At 42.6% G+C, this 15068-nt stretch overlaps 1 protein-coding gene across 1 annotated transcript; it reads left to right on the forward strand.

Annotated features, from left to right (window-relative positions):
* The first annotated feature begins 1276 nt into the window (after nt 1–1276).
* Nucleotides 1277–11162, forward strand: LOC123099365 (homeobox protein knotted-1-like 4). Its single transcript, XM_044521536.1, has 5 exons — nt 1277–1580; nt 1766–1882; nt 2157–2268; nt 10411–10667; nt 10769–11162. Exons 1-5 carry the CDS (start codon nt 1341–1343, stop codon nt 11003–11005), a joined length of 963 nt encoding a protein of 320 aa, XP_044377471.1. The 5' UTR covers nt 1277–1340; the 3' UTR covers nt 11006–11162.
* Nucleotides 11163–15068: the final 3906 nt, after the last annotated feature.

Consider the following 15068-nt stretch of genomic DNA (forward strand, 5'->3'; position numbering starts at 1 on the left):
TGAAATATTTTCTTCATCAATTTTCATATTTGGATGAACTAGTTGTGCATAAAGTTCAATAAGTAGTATCAAGACCAAGAGATCTAAATTTACGACCTGTAGAAGTATTAAATAAAATAACGAAACCACTAAAAATCAGACGTCAAATTTTTAGGCATGGAAAATCTCACTTTTTCATGGCAATTTATATTGGCACGATGATGGCAAATTTAGTTTCAACCACGGCAATTTTCGGCCAAAAATTGAACTGAGACGGAGTTGTTATGCTCGTCAACTAAACTTGCCATCCTGGACGAACATAATTTTCCATGAAAAATGCTATCAAAAATCCGACGTCAGATTTGTAGTGGAGTCCATAAAACAATTGTGATTTAGATCCTTCTAAGGGCCCGTGTAATATCTAAATACAATAGGACCGAATATATTAGCTTACCTAGCGGGTGCCATGGCACACCCAGAATTTGGGGAAATTATTTACCATGTAGTCATAATTAGCTGATTTTCAAGGCCCATGCAAAGCCAATTGAAATGGACCTCAATTTTTTGTAAAGTGTGCACACCCTCCATTTTATCTCTGAGTCCGTCACTGCACGAATACCCATCTAATGTCAGATTTCTAGGTATGGCAGATCAAATATTTTTCATGGCAAGTTATATTCGCCATGGATGGAAGTTTAAAGATGAAATTCTTAGCCAACGGCATTTCTTAGGGTACCCTAATATGCTGTAGATAGAATGATGGAAGTATGTTATCAGAATCAAAAGGTCTCAAAAGTTTAAAACAAACCAACACAATATTTAGTAAAATTATTTGTGATTTTTTTGCCAGAAAGTTTCGATCTATAATATTCAATCATGGCAGTACAACGAACACTAGAAATAATAAAAATTACATCCAGATCTATAGACCATCTAGTGATGACTACAAGCACTGAAACGAACCGAAGGCGCGCCGCCGTCATCGCCCCTCCCTGGCTGGAGGCGGGCAAAACTTATGACCTTCTTATGTGAGGAGAAGTGTTAAAATATGATATCCGATTGATGTGTGGGTTTTAGTATTGATGGCATGGTACAAGCGTACAACTATTCCTTTTCTTGAATCACAATGCACTTAACAACAACAATTGTTCCCTTCCATTATTGACACCGCTTTCTTATCTGGATTACTGGCCTGCTGTGCTGTGCCTGGATTTCTCTCTCTCTCTCTCTCTCTCTCTCTCTCTCTCTCTCTCTCTCTCAGCTTTTCCTTGACCTAGCTAGGGTCGGCCTGTCCTTCCGTTCCTGCACACTTACCCCCCTCGCTAGATAATTAGGATCAGCTAGAAGATAAGTACGCAAACATGGATCAGTTTCCCCTTCTTCCTAGTGGCTCCAAGGCCAACACCTCCACACCCTTGTACCTCACCTTAGACAACACAACCTCGGGGGCATCCACCTCACCAGTGCCGGAGCCGGCGCCGGCGCCGCCTGAACCTTCCACACACTCCAACCATGACAGGGGAACGGATACAGTCAAAGCCAAGATCATGTCGCACCCTCTCTATCCTGCTCTCCTGACAGCCTTCATAGAGTGCCAGAAGGTGCGTACGTCCTGGCCTCCCGGGTTAATTCTACGAACGCATGTAATATTGCGATTAATGGTTCGTGGCATCACAAAATCACCGGCGAGATATGCTTCTTATTCTCTAGCTTTCTGTTCAAAAATTATGTTCATCTCTGTACCTGTGCAAATCAGTGCTCCTTTATTTTGCCTTATCTAATTAAGGTCGGAGCCCCGCCGGAGATTGTCGGTCGGTTATCCGCCCTCGCCGGCGACCTCCACTCAGATCCTGGCGACCGGCGCCAAGACCCGGTGCCGGACCCAGAACTTGATGAGTTCATGGTAATATTTTGAAATTTCTCCATCCCAACTCTCCATTAGCTATAGGCATCTTAACTATCCACTACTACTACCTTCCATGGAGGCTAGCGAGAAGAAGAGAATATATAACTTTCCATATGATACTAAACTTGACCTCGCTGATCTGTGTGACTCAGAATCTACATGTTTAGCAGATGTAGCTACAGAATTCTATGAGATGAATAGTATGCCTGCACACCATCGACATATATATGTATGGTTTACAGATGAGTATGTTTACTTTTCCCATGCACAGGAGACCTACTGCGATGTGCTGGTCAGGTACAAGCAGGAGCTCACGAGACCAATCCAAGAAGCCGACCAGTTCTTCAGGGCCATGGAGGCGCAGATGGAGTCGTTTACACTAGGTATATGCGCATTTGTTACTACAACTATTTGCTTTTTCAGATTCAGAAATTGGGAACGGCAGTGCTGACTATTGCAGAGCAGGGAACCTAGTACACGATTGTTTGTCAGTATACAGAGCAAATGCAAACAACCATGTGGCTCTAATTTAACAAATCTAAGTAGCACACGCATCTTTGCTTTACAGTGCTGTGCTCTTGTTTTCCTGTAGAGAGAGGAGGTGTATGCATGCATTAATTAATTTTGCTGCCACCATAATCATTATAAACTATTAGTATTCAGATGTATTTATCACACAAACTATTAATCTGATTAGCGGTATGTCGTCCTCGTTGAGTTCATCTTGATTTGAGGACTTCAAGTTGTCATGTTAGCATCAAACAGTTACCACATAATATTATACCTGGTTTACCAGAAAATAATTTATATGTCTAACCATTGCAATGTTATGCAGAGCCAGAGTGAGTATTCAAGTTTCAGCAAGTAATAGATGATATCAGCTAATAATTAACTAGGTAACCAAATTATTATAACATGGTAACCGAGTGGTTGTAATCTACTTATAACCAGCAAGTGAGTCACTCGAACCTAATAATTGCTCATAAAATAAGTTGTCTAAACATCTCAACATGGGATCTAATTTTCAAGATCTTGTCGCACCAAAGCCAATAGTAGGAAAAATGGATCGTCATTTGGATGCATAGATTGAGAGATAAAGGTTTTTGAAATTCAAAACCAAAAGAACCTCGCTGATATCGTGCTTTCATGCAGTAGTCTCTTTTGGTGTATGCAAGCATATATGTGTGCGTGCATGTGCGGAAAAGAGAGCGGTGGTGTCGAATTTAACAAATTTGATAGTGGAGTGGAACCATGTGGACACCTCGACTTAGTATAAGCCACAGAACAAACCCACCATCCCTGTTCTCCGAATGCATGACATGTCACACATCTTCATCCCTTTATTGTGCCTCCTCCCCGCTGCCTCGCTTCCACCAGCATCATCCATTGCATTCTTCTTCTACCTACCTCTCTCATATTGACTCGTCGTCATTCCCTCCTCCCTCTACCACCACCACCTCATCCTGCTTAGGTGGCAAGTCAATCTTACATTTCCACCATTAGCAATGTCAGGTAGCTAGGTTCACATCCACCCCAACCAATCCATCATTTAGGCCTAGTGGAGAGCTCATTGTCTGTCATGTTCCAATCATAATTGCCTTGGTGGCCTCCTTGTTCCCCTCTCCTTCTGCAACCTCCCCCCATCTTCTTCATTCTTCTCCTTCCTCCCATGCTCCTCCTATTACATCACTTGACGATGCTCGATTGTTCAACTCCTAAGACCGGCGGCCAAATGTTTCTTATGAATATTCTAAGTTTGATAAATCTAGGTCAAAAGAGAATCCATCAAAACAAAACCACTCATTATTATGTTATCAACAGAGAATCCATTAGAATAACAGAGAACCCTTTTGCTACCACCCTTTTGATTGTGTGCTAGGATCAATTAATGGTGTCATTGTTATTCTTTTCCAGTCAATGGCTAGTGCCACCATATAAATCATATATACATACATATTCCTCATGGTGAGTTGGATGCCACACTTTAATGGAAAAATGACTAGACAAATTCTTGCATTAGGGGACTCGGGAGGAGGTTGGAAAGGGAATTTGTGCAAGGATCAGGAGGTCGACTAGAGTGGGGTGAAATAGAAGAGTATAATTGTTTAGCTTTTTTTTAACAATTCTAATGATATGTGTGGATCAATAAGTTCTCTAGATTTGGAATATAAGGTGAGAATAACCTATATGGCAAGGAAAAGCTAGCTACACCAGTTAAGCAAGAGCACACATATAGCTAGCTAGCACAAGCACAAAGTAAAGGAGTGGGAAACAGATTAACCACAAGTTCTAGACTAGGATGTATCCTAAAGTCCACACTCTTGGGAGAGTGCTAATCTTAGTTGGAGGGGTGCGAGGGTCAAAGCTTCTTGAATGCCATGGTAGGCTCAACCTCTTCTCCTTGGGTCTCCCACCAAAGGAAGGACCTCAATCCACTAGAGGTGACCACCCAAACCTTTAAAAACATAACCGGAGCACACCATAACAAGGAAGCTTCCGGAAGGACTCCAAACATCTAGTAGTCCCTAAAAACTCCACGAGTAACGATATCCACCTAGGATCTAAGGAGGGTTCAATCTTGCCTTTGGTGGATGTGTAGATCAAGAACTCCTTTAGCTATCCCTAAAGTTTGAGCAAGATTGGGGCACTAGGGAAGGAGATCTCAAATATTTGAGATACACATTAGTGGAGGAAAAGAACTTGAGTCATTACTTATTCATGAGAAAGAAGGTGGGCTTATATAGGTGGTCCAAAATTTGAAACGTTATGCAGTCATTCTACGTGCCCTGTGGGTTCTAGAAAACATCCACACATGCTTTGGGCTATCCAGAGAGTTACAACTCAGGAGTTGCATGCTTCTTGACAACCCAGAGATTTCGGACCCGGAGCTTTCAGACAGTATTTCGGTAGGCTTTAGGCTTTTCTGAGAGCTACAACTCAGGGGTAGCAAGCTTCTGGACATCTCGGAGGCTGATCGGAGGTTCTAGGGTACATAGAGCAGTTGCAAAACGGGGAATTTAAGGGCTATCTCTTAGTCTGGGTGTGTGTCGTTGTGCAATATTTACATGTGTATGCGAGTTGATTTCAACCTCTTACTCCAAAGCGCACCCCCTCTTTATGGCTTTCTTAATACCTCAGACAAATAAAAAATCATTGGGATGTCATCTCTTTTCACTTTCGGGGGGGGGGGGGGGGGGGGGCTCCGACCATGCTTGCTTACCTTACAATGTATCAACACACTATTTATAGACCCAAGCACATAGTTGCATCACTAATCATGTTGTAGTTAACACAAAACCACTTAGGGGCAAGTATGTCCTTTCAATTTGCAGTTAGGATATGTCAAGGGATGCTAAGCATCCGACTGGCTATGGTTCAGAAGAACACTAAATGCATGACTTGATGCTTAAGGAGGAGATAATTAGCCCGCTATCATTAGAAATTCGCATGTGATAGTGGCTAAGCTAGCAAAGAAGGTGAGAACACACTCAAGGTGGGGTCAGTGGGACAATGCATTGGTTTTTTAGCTTAGGGACATTGCATTGTTGCAAGAGGAAATTTAAACTTGTTTACAAGGGTACAATGAAGTTGATATGAATCTATTCTATTGGACCGAGGTCTTGCAAGTTAAGGGGGCGTCGAGGGAGCCAATTTTTTATTGTTATTGATAAGGCCTACATATGAACATGGCAAGTCACTTGTTCTACACATAACTCCCTAAAAAAACAAGTTCTACACAAAAGAGCCATAAGATGTTAGATATATGAGTGAGACTTCCGACGACACTCCCAATAGCTAGCTTGTAACTAGAACTTGCATATAAAGTTTACAGAACACGTTAAATCTATATGTAGATACAACCCTTTCAATACGTAATCCACATTTGCTCTACTCGTGTTATATCCATATCGGTAGGAGATCAAGAAAACAATAATTTTGCATTAGTTTTTTTTACATTTGGTTGGTATCTTGTTTAAAATACGACCTTCAACTCTTGCTTTATCCTAGCCAGTTTGCAAGGTTTCACGAGTGAAAGGCATATACAAGCACGTAAGCATTGTTTCCAGATCAAGCACTCATGTTTTAAAATAATTAAGCACCTCTTGAAAAACATGCATGATGGTACATTTAAATAAGGTAGGTACTTGCATGTCAAATATCCATTTCTGAGCCCAGACTCATCTGACTCAGTCAAGAAACAATTCAGAAAAAATACAAAAAAATCAACAAAATCTTTTTTTTCTTGCATGGTAGATGATTTCGTGCGTGAGGTGCGCTCCAAATTTCAGATCATTTGGACATATGAGTAGCTCTCAGCAAAAAAGATAAATTGGATCAGAACAATACATGAATAATAACTTTTTTACAGACCCCAAATTTGTCTTTCTACCGAGAGCTACTCAGATGCCCAAATGATCTGAAATTTAGAGCGCACCTCACGCATCAAATTATGTACCATACAAAACAAATCAAAATTTTCTAGTATTTGTTTTGAATTTTTTTCTTCATCGCGGGTGCAGATGAGCCCAAGCACCGAATCGCTGCTCTCCTATCATGATAGTCCTAGAGTACACGACCAAACCGTATTTAATCCACACAGATGGCAAGGGTCTTGAATTAGAGCCCTGACCTTTTTCTCTAAACACGCAACGCTCCTCGTATCTTCTTTGAAATGTTTCGTAGCTGCAGCGATTGCAAAAACTGAAAGGTTGCTAGTTGCAAGCTTGCAGCAGCTAGCACAGTTAGTTACCCTACTAAAGAAAGAGAGAGAGAAGGAGGGCTAATTTCTACTGTATCTGAACTAGCGTGCATGGCGAGCCCACCAACCGTGACAATTAGTTACCCTACCCCAGAGAGAGAGAGAGAGAGAGAGAGAGAGAGAGAGAGAGACCCTGAACAAGCGTGCATGGCGATCGAGCCCACTAACCGTGACAAAGGTACGAGGAACGTACAGCGTCATGCAGGAGAAGGGTACAGATCGTACAGTAGATGCACCACGATTTCACTAGGCCTGGTCTGGCGCCTGCCTGCCGGCCGGCCGATCGTCGTCGTAGCCGTACGTGGACGACGACGCGGGTCCGCCTACTGAGTACTGACACTGGTTAATCGGTCTGATTTACGTAGGGTGGTGGCTACGCTTAGCACTATGCATGCCAGGGTCGCCAGTCGCCACAACAAGCGGTTTCTGCACGGGCATGTGGGCGTCTGATTCGATCACATGTTCGCTCTGTGGCGCTGCACGCGTCTGCCTCGCTAATTACTCCCAGCTTTGAGACTTTTTTTTAACATCAGTACACACAAGCGCTCATATATACGCGCATACACCCATCCCTATGAGCGCACACATGCACACCCTACTCTTATGGGCACCTCCGAAAGACTGAGCCGACATATTATCTTAAAATTTACGAGGTCACCGTAGGCACCTCGTCGTCGACGGAAACGTCTCCTTCCACCGAATGCGCATCGCCGGAAATCCTGAAATAAATCCAGGAATAAATACGAGCACCAGGATTTGAACCCTGTTGGGCTTGGGATACCACAGTCCCTCTAACCATCCAACCACAGGTTGGTTCATCCTAGCTTTGAGACTTTGATCCAGTGGATGCGCGCGCTGGCTATATACATGCAAGGACTGTGTGCAGGGTGGGGTGTGGGGGTGGGGCAACCGGCCGCGTGTTTTTGTGATTAATTCGCCATAGCTACCAGATGTAATAAATAAATAGACCCAAAAAAATGTGGAGACAGGTACAAAAATGACATCACCTTCCTCGGTCTTGCAAAACACATTTTGGTTCATGCATCTTTCATATTTTGGAAACAAATGTATTTAGAAAGATATCTGACTCTTTTTTGCGGGGAGAAAGATATCTGACTTGAATTTATCTCTGTCATGAACTCCCCATGCAAATTGAGTTCAACCAAACATGTGGAGTAAAATATTTCAGAATGAAAAACAACTTAACACATTTTTTTGGGGGGGTGGGGGGTTGGGGTACGTGTTCATGTGGTGTGCTAACATAATCCAACAATTCCAAAGGTTGTTGACAGATATGTTCATTGAAGGAATTTTTGGGTGTTTGAGCAATGAACATAATGTATTGATTCAATAATATAATACATCAATCTAGATAAAAATTAAAATGAACAGCAGCAGCAAAAGATCCACGATGATGAAAAAATATGTTGCATGAGGATTAGCCGAAATCATTGTCTTGGTTTCTATTCTTTGCATCTGGGTATTCATCCAATCCTACTATGAAGAAGTCGAAGACCGGGCCTTCATAAACTGAACAAACTTCATTCTAAAACTGTTAAACGTACTGTCGCGAGCGATGCTAGACTCATGGACAGATTATGGGGGATTAACGGGGTGGTTAGAGTTGATTGGTTAAAATTTGGTTAAGTGACGCGGGCCCCATCACAGAAAATCAGGGGGGCAGCAATTAGAGAAGCGCACTCAATCGGGTCCGTAGAACTCCGTTGATTCTTTCTGTGTGCGTAGTATTATTGTACTTCGCCGTGGTGACATGCATGTCAGGGTGCCAAACCGATGTTTCATCACTGAATTGTTGGTAGAAAACAGAAAAGGAAGAAAACAAGTGATTAGAACTAAACTTAGCACTAAGGATCGTCACCACCGCCACCAAACCAATTTTGGATACCACTGGCGCCCTGTTGTTGGTTGTGAGTTGTGACGACCTCATCAGGATGGGGATTTAAGGGTCATGCAACATTTTTCTAGTGTGTTGATGCCGTAGGCAAAGACACTCTATCCTGACATATAACTAAGGTACACAACAAGCTTACTCGTTCTAGGATCCCCTCCTTGTCTTTGGGCACTATATACCTTGTGAGAAGCAGGTGAACTGCACGCGAAAGAAACATACAGCGGTGGTGCCTTCTTGATCCCTGACAGGAAGATTTTCCTAAGCGGCTAACATGTAACTCACTCTATTCCAAATTATTTGAAGTTCTAGATTTTTCATAAGTCAAACTTTTTTAAGTGTGACCAAGTCTACAGGAAAATATACCAACATCTGCAACAAAATATCAGTTTCACTAGATTCGCCATATATAAAAACCTTTCCATACTATATGGAGTATATTTGTTGTTTTAATGTTAGCATATATCTTTCAATACACAGTACTGACGGGGAACCTAAAGTAGTGCTTTTCCTTAAGGTGAACTTAAAGAAGAACTTTGACTTAGAACAAAGGTAGAACTTCAACTAATTTGAAATGCAAGAAGTAGCTACGCACTAAATACAATTATGATATTTCTAAGGGTGTGTTTGGTTGGGGAACGAAGAGTACTGACGAACAACAATTGCCAAGTTAGCTAAGATTCACTCGCTCTAAACAACGAAATTTATGCAAATACAGATCAAGCGGAAAATCCCTAATTGAGAAATAATTATTTCTAAATCAAGTAGATGATACCCCGTATGTTGCCCGAATAATTTGTTACAATATGTTTCAATGAGATTTAATTGTGTGAACATGATTATTTGAAGAGTTTTGCTTCGATACACCCCGTGAAAAAGTTCAAAGATTTCAATGGAGATTAGAAGTTACCCTTTTAATAAAAAAATTAGATTGTTCTGATCTCTTATTTGATTGTTTTTATAAAAGATGCTTTATTTCTTAAAAGGTTTAAGTATTACACCCTGGCCTGTGCAAAAAGGCGAAATACAAGTAAACATAGATTGTATGACGCCTAATTCGTGGGAGGGCGTGTTATCATCCATGTTGGGTAAAAGTATCACTCATCGTGTTCTCCAATCGTGTACACAACTTCGCAAACAGGTTCGATTATTCGCACGTTGTAGAGACGACCATAAACGAAGCGTACCGGTACATCTGTGGATAATCTGAAAAGAGAAGTGCTTTTATCGTTAAAAAAACCTTATCATTTCTACATAACCAAGGCGAATCTATTTTTTGGTGCATTGGGAAAGTAGGGGTTACAATTAGCTGATCCTGACTGTGCGAGAATACTCTTTTTAAGTAACTTTAGGATTTGTGCTAACTTCTGAGGGGGTATACTGAAGCAACACTCTTGGATTTATACTATGCACATGATATGTGCCCTCAGTTACCAGGTGAAAGGGAGTTAGCCAAAAATATGCCGGTGTGGGGGAAGGAAAATTGGTACTCCCTCCGTTCCAAATTATTCGTCGCAAAAATGGATGTATCTAGAACTAAAATACATCTAGATACATCCATACCCGCGACAAGTAATTCGGAACGGAGGGAGTACGAAGGACGCATGCATGCATGCATACATGCCAAAAATTGCTAAAGCTAATTGAGGTGATGTGGCAATACGTACTGCTACAGTTGAGATATAATTATGAAACAAGCACATTAGGTCTATTCGGGTCGTGAAAAAAAAGTGCAAGAGTTGCTTAATACGTAAAAAGTCTTATAATTTCTTTACAGAGGGAGTATATCTGAGCTAGATCAGAGCCGCGAATTTATCTGACATCCTTGTTTCCTGGATTGCCAATGTGACAAAGCAGACGACCAGAGCTACGAAGGGGGCGGTTCCTCGGAAGACGAGCAAGAAGCCGGCGACGTCGGCGGCCTGCCGGAGATCACGAGTCACTGCGCGGAGGACAAGGAGCTCAAGAGCCACCTCCTGAACAAGTACAGCGGCTACCTGAGCAGCCTCTGGAGGGACCTCTCCAAGAAGAAGAAGAAAGGCAAGCTGCCGAGGGACGCGCGCCAGAAGCTCCTGCACTGGTGGCAGCTGCACTACAGATGGCCCTACCCGTCGGTACGTACCTACGCCGGCCATGCATGCCACGTCGCGTGTGTGTGTGTGTGCGCGCGCGCGCAAGATCTTTGCAGCAGTTAATGGCGTGCATGCCTCGGCAGGAACTGGAGAAGGCGGCGCTGGCGGAGTCGACGAGGCTGGACGCGAAGCAGATCAACAACTGGTTCATCAACCAGCGGAAGCGGCACTGGAAGCCCACGCCGCCGGCCATGGAGTACATGTCGCAGCAGCAGCACCCCCACCCCTACGGCGGCGCTTCCAGCAGCTCTTCCGCCCCCTTTCGGACGACGGATGGGCATTACTTCGCCGGAGGAAGCGCGTATCCCCGTGGCCCCTGATACATGCATGGCAGGCCGCCGTAGGTACGTACGTTGGTATATGATGAGATGCACGGCGTGGGTGTGGTTTACCGGTGGCGTGTACACGTACAAAGCTAAATATATACACATGTGAGTGAGAATTAATTCCACAGCAAACGAACGGGAGTGATTTCAAGCTAGGGGGGGGGGGGGGGGGGGGGGGGATCGAGCAGCTCAGCTGAGTGGAGAAAGGCATTTTCGTGTAATGATCATATATATAGGGACCGGGATTTGACATTGTATGCGTCTGTGTTTGCATGTTTGTATAAGTGGCATATAGGAGAAAAACGAGTGATCTTTATAGTTGATTTGAATGATAAATTCTTGGACTAGAGGCTCTTTACACAACTTTCTGACTTTTAGTGCAAACAAGTAATTGTCCCGTGTGACTTTGTGATATTTTTCGAACTTTGTGCTAGATTGTCAGAAAAAGTTGTGGCTCTAAAACATAAGAGAGAAGTGGATATTTCAACCCTAAACTCTAGGGTGAGTTTAACTTACGTACAACCCTAAACTATGAAACCAGTTAGACTACACACTCGAACTACGGCCGTGCGACGCTGCGTGGTTCTGGACATAATCCAAGCTCTGGGCAACGTCGGCGGCGACCTGGACGAGGGGGAATCAGGAGCGCATTGACATCGAGACGGTGCTGCCGTTGTTGGCGAGGGAGAGGCAAACAACGAGCATAGCGATGCCGGACGGGAACTGATAGGCGACCTACGTTTTGGCTTTGGCGGGGCAGGCGCACCGGGCTGGTGAGGAGGCCGCCGTGACAATGAGGCCTAGGCCGGACTGTAGTTGGAAGAGGAGAGACAAAGGAAGATTAGAGGCTGACATATGGGACCGACAATTATTTTAATTAACCATTGCTCACCAGAATGCCACCTCAATGTTGACTAGTCAAATGAGCTGCAACATCACACAAAACCACCTTCCCATCATCTCGTGGGGTAATTTAACCGATATTGGTAGTTGAAGGGTATAGTCTAACCGGTTTCATAGTTTGGGGCTGTGGATTGAATAGCACTAAAGTTTAGAATTGAAATATGCACTTTCCTCAAAACATGCAGTTTGGGCCCTACTCACGGATCTTTTAATAGCCTAGCACATGCTTATCCGGCATAGCCCCCTCCTTTGCTCATTTGCTCGGGAGCTCTAGTTTCACAGTTGCCATTCCGACCATAAGGCGGGGCATAAAGCAAATGTGCTTTCCCTATCTATTGTTTATGAAAAAACTAACGCCCACACGTGTGGCATCTTACACATCGTCCACACGCCTTCATCATCACTCATTTTGCCACGTATGAACAGATGACATTATCAGAAATCTTTTTGGTTTTCGGCTTTAAAATGTTTTATCTCCTAATTAAAAATCCGTTTTCACCATTAAATCCGTCTCGACGAGATCTTCAAAACTAGACCCCATGTTGATATGTTTCGACGAAATTTTTTTTACCCAAAAGTTGCCATGATGTTTACACTGTAGTTGCCATAGTGCTTAAACTAAAGTTGCGATGTGTCAATTTTAGTTTGTAGAGCATGGCAATTTTAGTTTTTCGATGATGGCAATTCCAGTACTTTGACCATGAAAATTATTTTTTGTATGAACCATGGCAATTTGAAGTGCATGTATCATGGCAATTTTAGTTTATGGTTCATGGCAAGTCTAATTTCTTAATTCCCCGTTTTATAATATGTCAAAATTTACTTTTAAATGTAGAAGAAAATAGCTAAAACATATCATGGCAACTTCAGTGTAAACATCATGGCAATTCATGTGCAATAAACATGGCAACTTCTAATAAAAAAATCGTCAAAATATATTGATATGAGATCTAGTTTCGAAGATCTCGTCGCGAGGGATTTAATGGTGAAAACAGATCTTCAATCGGATTTTTCATTTAAGAGATAAAACATTTTAAAAACTGAAAATCTAAAATGATTCCCACATGCATACATGCAGTGACGTGGCGCAGTCTGTGTGTTATAGGACGTGTGGGCGGGCTTGGCTCCCACTACACGTGTGGGCGTTAGCGTTGTCCTATTGTTTATTGTGACAAGTTGCAAGGAAAATTACATGAGAGAAGCTAGCCACCTGAGCCGGCTCAATTATCATATAGCAATAAACACCATTTTCGCTTGTGGGGAGGTTTTGGGTCTGGTTTTTCGGTTGAAGGAAGGTTCTATTCGCGTTTGCATTTTTCTCTCTTTTATGTTGTTTTTACCAATGGTTTTTATGTTCTCCTTGCTTAAAAAGTGCTTACAAATTTTTAAAATATTTTTTACAAATTGATTATTTACAAGTTTAATAAATATTCATGATTTTTTTAAAAAAAATATTTACATTATTTCAGAAAAAATCACGTCTTCCAAAAATGTTTATAGAATTTTAAGTAATGTTCGTGATTTTTTTTAAAGTTCACGTACAGAAAAAAGTTTCCAACTTTAAGAAAATGTTTAGATTCTTTAAAAACGGAAAACATTTAAAAATCAAACTCATTATTTTTTCAAAAACATTAAACAACGTATGTTATAGAAAACCAACCAAATACCGGAATACACTGAAAGTGGGGAACAAATAATTGTTATACAACCATAACGCTATTGGTAGCAATAGAATCCTAAATCGCCCACCGGCCATGGTGCAACACCTAGGCAATTTGTCGCAAGAATACTATTAACTTTGGTGATAATTTTAGGGAAAAGATTGTGTTCAACATACGGATCGGTGTGTTCCGTCCTCCACCTTCTACGCTGGCCACATGTCCTTGAAAGTGCAACTAATCCCCGGGTGGTTTTGGTAATTCATAACAACATATAGCTCATTGAACTAATGTCCTCTCAAGATAAATATTTCAGGAATTTCAATGATTGGCATGACATGGACTAGAGATGTGGACCCCTCAAAATGCTAAGGACAAAGATTGGCAAAAGCTCAAGACTCTTCATCTTTTTTTAGTGATCCAAGATCACATTGAGTCCATAGGAAAGCCAATACCATTAAAAGGAGATGGGGTGTTGCTTAATGGTCTACTTGCTCAAGTGCTTAGTGATATTGCTCCAAAACCCTCAGCCACTTTCTCCATCCAAATATGTCCAAACCTAAAGCTCCAACTCGGCCCCACAGATTCTTTCTATCCAGAGCCACCGAGTTCATATGACATAGCCACTGCCAGAAACCCTAATAATTCGGTCTCACCGATACGGATCTCGGTCTCACCGAGATGGCCTTGCCAGCTCTCTGTGACTTGTTGCATTTATTTCGGTCTCACCGAGTTATGCGATCGGTCTCACCGAGTTGACTTGACAGATGCTTTGTTGCTTGTTGCTTCACTTCGGTCTCACCGATTTGATGCAATCGGCGCCATCGAGATGATGTTTGCCCTAAGCCCTAGCACATCGGTCCCACCGAGTTGTTCCAGTCGGTCCCACCAAGATTCCTAACGTTCACATTTTTTGAGCTGATCGGTGCCACCGAGTTTAACCATTCGGTGTCATCGAGATGAGTCAAATGTGTGTAACGGTTGGATTTTGTGTGGAGGCTATATATACCCCTCTACCCCGTTCTCCATTAGTGAGAGAGCCATCAGAACGTGCCTACACTTTCACCATACATTTTCGAGAGAGAATCACCTACTCATGTGTTGAGATCAAGAGAATCCATTCCTACCATTTGAACCTTGATTTCTTGCCTTCCCCAAGTTGCTTTCCACACAAATCACTCTTCCACCATAGCCAAATCAGAGAGAGAGAGTTGAGTGTTGGGGAGACTATCATTTGAAGCACAAAAGCAAGGAGTTCATCATCTACACACCATCTATTACCTTTTGAAGAGTGGTGCCTCCTAGATTGGTTAGGTGTCGCTTGGGAGCCTCCATCAAGATGTGGAGTTGAACCAAGAAGTTTGTCAGGGTAAGGAGATTGCCTACTTCGTGAAGATCTACCCGAGTGAGGCAAGTCCTTCGTGGACGATGGCCATGGTGGGATAGACAAGGTTTCTTCTTCGTGGACCCTTCGTGGATGGAGCCCTCCATGGACT

This window comes from Triticum aestivum, chromosome 4D, assembly GCF_018294505.1.
Source record: "Triticum aestivum cultivar Chinese Spring chromosome 4D, IWGSC CS RefSeq v2.1, whole genome shotgun sequence".
In the NCBI taxonomy this organism is placed as follows: Eukaryota; Viridiplantae; Streptophyta; class Magnoliopsida; order Poales; family Poaceae; genus Triticum; species Triticum aestivum.

What these genes read in the sequence shown, in the direction of transcription:
- LOC123099365 (XM_044521536.1), top strand. Translation starts at nt 1,341, where the DNA reads ATGGATCAGTTTCCCCTTCTTCCTAGTGGCTCCAAGGCCAACACCTCC. An exon ending in CCTTCATAGAGTGCCAGAAG is followed by an intron (nt 1,581 to 1,765) that starts GTGCGTACGTCC and finishes TATCTAATTAAG; the next exon opens with GTCGGAGCCCCGCCGGAGAT. An exon ending in ACAGATGGCCCTACCCGTCG is followed by an intron (nt 10,668 to 10,768) that starts GTACGTACCTAC and finishes ATGCCTCGGCAG; the next exon opens with GAACTGGAGAAGGCGGCGCT.